The 7890-nt window shown below is 39.6% G+C and overlaps 1 protein-coding gene across 1 annotated transcript; it reads left to right on the forward strand.

Annotated features, from left to right (window-relative positions):
• The first annotated feature begins 5158 nt into the window (after positions 1-5158).
• Positions 5159-6544, forward strand: LOC119068966. The gene is made up of 2 exons (XM_037172831.1): positions 5159-6423; positions 6488-6544. The coding sequence occupies exon 1, from the start codon at positions 5433-5435 to the stop codon at positions 6414-6416; it is 984 nt and encodes a 327-aa protein (XP_037028726.1). The 5' UTR covers positions 5159-5432; the 3' UTR covers positions 6417-6423; positions 6488-6544.
• The last annotated feature ends 1346 nt before the right edge of the window (positions 6545-7890 follow it).

Genomic DNA, 7890 nt, shown 5'->3' on the forward strand with positions numbered 1-7890 from the left:
TTGTAGCTAGCATGTTGGAAAACACTAGAGAAATACTTCGCAAACAAGTTGCACACTGAGTCACGATCTTCGGCTAATTCAGATCGAAAATGGACTTGACTCGGGATGGAGTTGGTTTTCCTGAGCGACTTAGTGTAAGAGAAGAAAGCTTTCGTATTAGAAGTAATCTTATCCTCAATGTCGTCAACATAAGCTTCCTCGCACAGCTTCTTTCGCGCTTTAAACTCTTTTCTTAGACTAGCAAACAACGCATAGTCCAGCGGACTCTTAGAACACATGAATTTGTTTCTCGCTCTAATCTTCTGTTTTAGCATGTGTATCAAATCGCGCGAGAACCAGCACGGGTAGCTCTTCACTGCATTCTTTACAGTTGGAACTGAATCGAAAAATGACGTTAACAGTCTATAGAACTCTTGAATCGAGTCATCAACATTGCGACCATCGAACACCTCACACCAATCAACGTTACTTATACGCTCATTCAGCATATCATAATTAGCTCGAAAAAAGTTACGCTTAGGTGGCCGATTCTCATCCAGGAAGCAGAGAGGAGAAACATCAATCAGAAGCGTGACAGGAGGGTGGTGACGGTCTATTCGAGAAATAGAGTCATTGTCGGTGTCAACGATAATTTTGTCACAATCGAGGTTAGACAAGACCAAATCCAGTGTTCTATCATTGACATTACGTTTCGAGTTAAACTGATTGAGATTAGTCAGTTAGAGCACGTCGACAAATGATTCAGCGATGTTACCGACTACGTCACGAGCACTACAGCTACCGTCAGGTTCTGCAGTCCACGTGATAGAGTCGGCTAAGTTGTAGTCACCCAATAATAGGAAGGTACCGTTCGGCTTAATCACGTTGACTACCTCATTAATCTTAGCAAGACGCATATCATAAACATCAAATGTACTCCTACAGTCGATATAACGAACATTAAGATAAATTTTGCGGCCGTCGAGCTGATCTAGCGATATCCAGATGTCTTCTTTATCAAGCTCCCAAGCGGTAATTCTCAATGAATAGTATTTACTCTTAACAGCAATTAGACAACCTCCACCGTCCTTCTTGCCTGTTACAACGCGATCTCGATCTTGACGATACACGGTGTATCTGTCATCGAACAACTCTGAATCACTGTAGTCGCCCGTCAGCCACGTCTCACACAAAATGGTAACATCATAATCGCTCGATAGAACATTGGATTTGAAATGTACGTCTTAGTCTTGATTCCTTGGACATTCTGATAGTAAACGCTCAACTTCATTATGTAGATTATGCAAATCATGCAACCGATTCCAAGACGGTGAATGGATAGATAATTGGACTTACGTTTGGTCTTACGTTTGGTTTTTTAGCCTATTCACCATCTCAGGTTCGATCTTCACTACACAATAAATATGAATCAACTGAACTTCAAAAAGAGAGATCGGATATTGTTGCACTAGTGCCAAAAACGCCATAAAAAATCTGTCATTTTCTCTGACGCAACAGTAGTATTTTCTGCAACAAAAATCGTATGTAAATCGTTATGTGATAATATACTAGCTATAATGGGTTGTGATGGAAGTTACAGATTTAGCCGCAAAAATCGACTCCAGCGCCAACTTTGTAATTTTCTTTTTCGAATTTCACACGTAATTTCTACTTAAAAAAAAAACAAACTCTACTACCGAGTCAAAACATAAACAACCAGAATACATGTCTTATTTACGAGCGTCATATACCTTGATCGCAATTCTTCTTCTTCTTAAAATGGTGGAAATCACAACCCATTCTGTGACGGAATGAACTGCTAATATACACGGAAACATACATTGTACGATGCAATCCTGGACAGTGTAATGCAAATATGAGCGACAACAAAAATCGTTAAAATTTGCCACGTCTCGACAGGCAGTGGCAAAAATATTCTCAGTCTGAAGTCTTCGTTTTTATGGACGATGGACATGTTAAGCGAATCACATGAGGAAAATGTAATTGTAATTTGCATTTTTTTCGTGATTCGCTGAACATGCACATGAATGAAGATAAGATAGTCTGCTTAATAATTGAGAATATTTTTGCCACTGACTGGTGAGACGTGGTAAATGTTATTTTAACGAAACTCTCACAAATAACTGATAAAATTTTCTATCGTTGGTGTTACTTCGGTCTGAACACTCGTGGCAGCACTAGTACGGAATAGTTTTTCTTTGCACTCTAACCTACGTGAGATAATCTTCCTCATAACGATATCACAGAGGGGCAAGAAGCAGTTCAATTCCGTCACAGAATTGCATAATGGTTATTTATGACATCGAGTGCAAAGTAGTTTATAAGCTCTAGATGTGTAATTACCGCAGGTCCTGTGCTTAATACACATCGTTATCCTATGAAAGTTCTTTGCACCGAGATTCATACAACGCTTTATCCGCAACGGAGTAATCTAAAGAGATGCTGAGTTGCATAAAATCAATTAAGGCAACGTAAGTAACGAATGCACTCGCTGAATTGCATAAAATATATTTTGTTTTGTAGTTTCTACATACCTAGAGATGAAGAGTTGCAGAGAAAGTGGTCATGTGATTATTTACCTCGGTTTTGTCTCGAATCAACAAAAATCACACGAAAACGGTTCTTTTCAACTTTTCATGGCTTCTAAATTCTAAACTCCTTCCTAGCAAAAATTAGCGGTTCGCATATATTGAGAACGTTTTTACTCAAAGCACCGTCAGTAGAGTCTATTATACCCGTTGTGGAGACCATATTCTGTTTTACAATTCCAAAAAAATGAATAATCCGTTATTCAATTATCGAATTTGTTTTATTTTTAACAGTTGATTTCAAAAATAAAAGCTTAAACGAAACGTTTGAACAGATGGATGTTTAATTTAAGCCGAATGTTAAGCAAACCGTTTTGCCTGTTTAATGAAATTGTATTTGAAACAACGATTACAATCGAAAGAGGTAATTAACAAAAAAAATGTTTCGTAATCATGAATTACAATAGCGAAGATTTTTAAATCAAAAAAATAAAAAAAATATTTGCACTTGCATCACATGTCAATTTATACTGTATGCACGTGTGTACAACCGCTTTCTGATTGAATTGAATGATAAGGAACATCTCGCACGCATATAGATGTCGATACGTTTTTAAATATTCCATCAAATTTATCATGTTATCACCGAACCTGCAACACGATACGGATCAAGTCTTTAATCCAATTATAGAGCGATTGACCCAACGCAACTGTTCATATGGCTTTGGCAAGATCGTGCCAAAAAAAAAACTGTTACTCTGCAACAATAATCTAACGCCATTTACAAATCAAGTCTCATTTATCAATCGCGTGTTGCTCGTGTTGCTTCGAAGTGTTCCGTGCATTGATTTTTTCCGCAAAGGACGTAAACCAAGCTGTGAAATTTTGTTCTATCTTGAGTCAGGTAAACTATGAAATTATTTGCTTTTTTCCGAATTAAGTCGATTTGACGTAATTAGTCGAACGGGGCTATTAATCGCGATCGTAAAATAGTTGATCGAACAAATTGATCGTGATTACTTGGCGCAATAAATTTTCTGCGATTTTTTTTCACCGATTTCTATACAAAAGTGGCCGCCGAATTACAAAAGATACGAAACGTTATCCTGGTGGGTTATAGTCGGGAAAAAACTATATTTTCGGTAGAAAAGTTTAGTTTTTTTTTTCTAACGTCGCGCTTTCATTAAATTTCAATTAGTATAAATTGGAGGTTATGTTGAACAGCCGGCGTAAGCTTCTCCGAGAAATCATAACTTTGTGCACTCCGAACAACATCAACTTTTGGGGGGAAATTAACCAAATTTGGTTGTCTTCTTAGCGTAATGGCAGTTAACGTTGTATTAGTGTGTTAACTATTCCTTTTTCTATTTCTTTTGTTCACATGCAGAAATTCATGCCGATACACACACTGGTTTACTTTTCTTTTATGCCCATGAACAATGGGCTCAGACTCAGATGCAGTAGTGGTGATATCGGACAGTGACGACCAGAATGCAAACGGAATTTTGCCACAGCCGATCCCATCCAGAGTGCAACAACGTGAGATCGTCACACCTGACCGTCTACGTATCGCTGTGAACAGTGCCATGCGCAATACAGCTGGACCCAGTCGAATAGTGAAACTGCAACAATCGACTTCAACGCATCGGACCAATGAGCCAAATCGATCGTCGGTACCGCAGTCAGCACCGTTATCGCAGTCAGCACCGTTACCGACGAAACGAAAACGGGGCGGACGATTCACAAAGAGACAGGACAGAGTGGGAAAACGAATAACTGTGGTTAAATGCAAGCTACAGTCAATACTGAAGAATGATAGAAACGGAGAACTCATCACTAATCTGATAAGCGACATGTGTTTGCGCGCAACAAAAATCTGTCAATTGGCATCGCTCATCATGCTCGATTTTATCCACCGTTCGGCCAACGATTTTTCCGTATTCGATGGTTATGCCAGTCAACATGTCAAAAATGCCTTCTTTTCGGCAACAACATCATCGTCCACAGTGTTACGCGACATCAGATCGCCGGGATTCCTACAAATTATGGCTAATCGCAACGTGGATGAAGTGAGTTCATCGGTTTTGAACAACGCCTACAACTCCTTGTGCCACATGTACGAGACGAACTTCAAAAACAATGTGAAGACACACGCTAAGAAACGAATCGTACGGCTGTTCAAATTGTGGTTCATCGAAGCGAACGGTGTGAAGCCATCGTCAAGACACATGAAAGTGCTGAAGAATGCTGCCACGTTCATGTTCAAAAGGAAATCGACTGTACCGCGCAATCCCTATCTAACACAGCGTTTGATGATGTACATGCCACCGCAAATTGTAGCTATGGTAGCTAATTCGAATGAACGCGGCTTCATGAACAAATTGCACAACGCTTTCAATTGGTTCCGCATGGTTCCACTCTACTTACGAATCCAAAGCGACATCGACCAGTACCAAGCAACATGTAGAGCAGCAGACGAACCCATTCACGTTCGCAATTTTCATGTGGTGCCACTGCACAACAGCAAAACGAAATACATCCGGATCGACTCGGCTACACTGAAGCTCATGTTGCAGCACCTCAAAATCCATCCAACGAAACCAAGTCTGAAGCAACCCGTGGAACCGACGGGAACATTCAATCCGAATTGGTTTAATTATTTCAAGTGGTCTGCTGTTAAGAAAATGCAGCGGCACAAAGAATTCGACTATCAATTTCTAACGAATGGTGTCGCGGTGTCCCTTCAATTTATCGTCGACCAGCCCCCGGAACCGGAAACATTCGAAAAGGTGATGGAAAAGCAGAAAATCAAATACAGAAAGTTCGGTCAGCGATTCAACAACAATCAGTACAAAACGATCATCGGCATCGATCAAATTGTATCTGGCTGCGGTTAGTAAGGACATGAGAACGAATGAAGAGACGCTGTTTCGCCTGACTTCGAGAAAATTCCACAACATGTGTCAACAAAACATTCGGGATCGAAAGGCCAAACGATACACATCGCAACTGGAAACGGAAATGGCCCATGATCGAGAAGTTAATTTTGGTGGAACGATCGCATCGCCAATGTCTGCAACAAATTACATGCTGTTCATCGATCATCGCCTGAAACATTTCAACAGCTGCATCGCACTGTACACACAAAACAAATATACTGAGTTGGCGTTCCACAAGCACGTGCATACGCAAAAGGCAATGGATGGTATTGTCAATGAGCTGTTGCCATCCAGCAGGTCACACGAACGATCGTTGTTGGTGATTGGCGGAACGGAATTTAATCCGAGTGCGCCCATCAAGAAATACAGACGATGTCCTGGCGTTCGGCAACTAGTAAAGTTTGTGCGAAAGAGAACCGGTTGTGATATTGTCTACGCGGATGAATATAACACCTCGCAAGTTTGCGGTAGATGCCAGAGACGCTTCAAAACAAGCGACGACGAAACGATCCAGCACAAACGATGGGAACGGAAAGGAGCCAGAATGCGATTGTGTTCGAACTGTACACCAAACGACAACATTATTCCTCTCCCAACAACGATCAACACCAGAATGTCTCCGCGTGCCCAACATCTTCATCGTCTTACCATTACGAACAGGCTTTTCTTCAATGTGGCTGCGTATTCTATGGAGGATGCTAAGCGGGAATCGGACAACATCCACTACATCGCCGAGAATTGTTGCTATGATATGTCTCATGACAAACATACATTCGACCCGAACGACAGGACGACACAATTGAAGTGCGTATGGAACCATGACATATCTGCCGCGCGCAATATTCTAATCAAAGGGGTGGCAAGCATAACCGGAATTCCCGCACCAAGAACGTTATATCGACAGACGCAGATCAACGAAGAAAATTCCTCAGATGAGTCAATGGATTGACTTTGTCGTAAGTGCTTGATACGATAATATTCTCAATACTTTCATTACAGACATTTTTCTTTAATTTTCAGAATCTCGAATTTGCGATACAAACAGTAATACGGAGTGTGAACATTCATTTGGAGCATTTAGAGCGATTAGTTCCAAAACATAAACAGACAAACGATGAACATGTTAGGAAGCAATTTCACAGTTTTGTCTTTTTTTCTCTCTCCATTTTTTGTGGCACAAAAAAATAATAAATAATTTCACTGGAATCTATTGTTTAGTGCACCAGGTTCTTTTGGACATCGTCGTGTGACCATTTACCTACCATTCAGCATTCCCAAAATAATATTAGTTTCGTTCAATAAGTATACACATCATCCATATCGAATTTAAAATAGACACCCTACCGTTTAGAGTCTCGCGACCGCCATAAACCCCAGTGCAAATTGTTCTGCATATATGTTTCTCTACTGTTTCGAGTTTGTTTTGTAACAGTCACAATTACAATGCCGTAACAAAGCGAACTTCTACGAAGGCACAAAAAAAAATTAAATTCATTTATTATCCTTTCAAGGAAAATTGAACTGCAAGTTCCTTTTCTGTTTCGCATACACTTTTTTTTTGATAGTCGCGTGTAGTAAAAACATATTGGACCGTTTTAACGTACATAATATACGCATGTAGAATGCACATATAGATGTATGTAGACACCACATTCCAGTGAAACCATATGTAAAAAAGACATACACTGTATGTTATACTGTACTATATGGACTTGGGCACCCACCCATAAATAAACCGTAGCAGATATAATTCACAGAGTTTTGTGAATACAAAAAACGAGAAGAAATTCAATGTTCCACTGCTTATACACAATTTTATGGTCAACTAAAAATTATACGATCCTGACATTCACTTTATTATGATGGATGATTATAAAAAAGACAGTAAGAAGCTTTCGGTAGTTTAAGAGTCACATAGATTTATTTTCCTTCCATAAACTTACTTTTAGAAAGTAGGTTAAAATGCGGTGCGAAACGTACCGTTGACATTGCCTATAGTCACATTGGTCGTAGTTGTTTTCTTTACACAATTTTGTTTATCGTTCAGGTGATTTAGGTTATTGATGACGACAACGCACTTCAAGCATTAGTGTTACTATAAAGGGTACTGAAACTTGACAGTTCGTTAAACAACTGTAAACACTGTAAAAACCCTTATAAAAAAGTCCTTTATTTGGCAGCTGTCAACTATGATCACTTTTGCTTGAAGTGCGTTGATGACGATCATTTATAGCCCTTGGGAAAAAAGTAGTAGGTTTTCGATTAGAATTTCCGAAAATTATAATGGCAAAACAACTCAGATTCAAAAAACCAGGTTCAATTATTTGTTCGCTACTTCGCTACGTAAGCCATCCGGTTCCATAAAACATTTGGGAACCGAAATTTTCGGTATCCGTTACATCAACACACAAAACCTGCATGCT

This window comes from Bradysia coprophila (genome assembly GCF_014529535.1).
Source record: "Bradysia coprophila strain Holo2 chromosome X unlocalized genomic scaffold, BU_Bcop_v1 contig_20, whole genome shotgun sequence".
In the NCBI taxonomy this organism is placed as follows: Eukaryota; Metazoa; Arthropoda; class Insecta; order Diptera; family Sciaridae; genus Bradysia; species Bradysia coprophila.

Excerpts from the sequence above, each read along its gene's own strand:
- LOC119068966 (XM_037172831.1), top strand. The coding sequence starts at position 5,433 with ATGAGAACGAATGAAGAGACGCTGTTTCGCCTGACTTCGAGAAAATTC.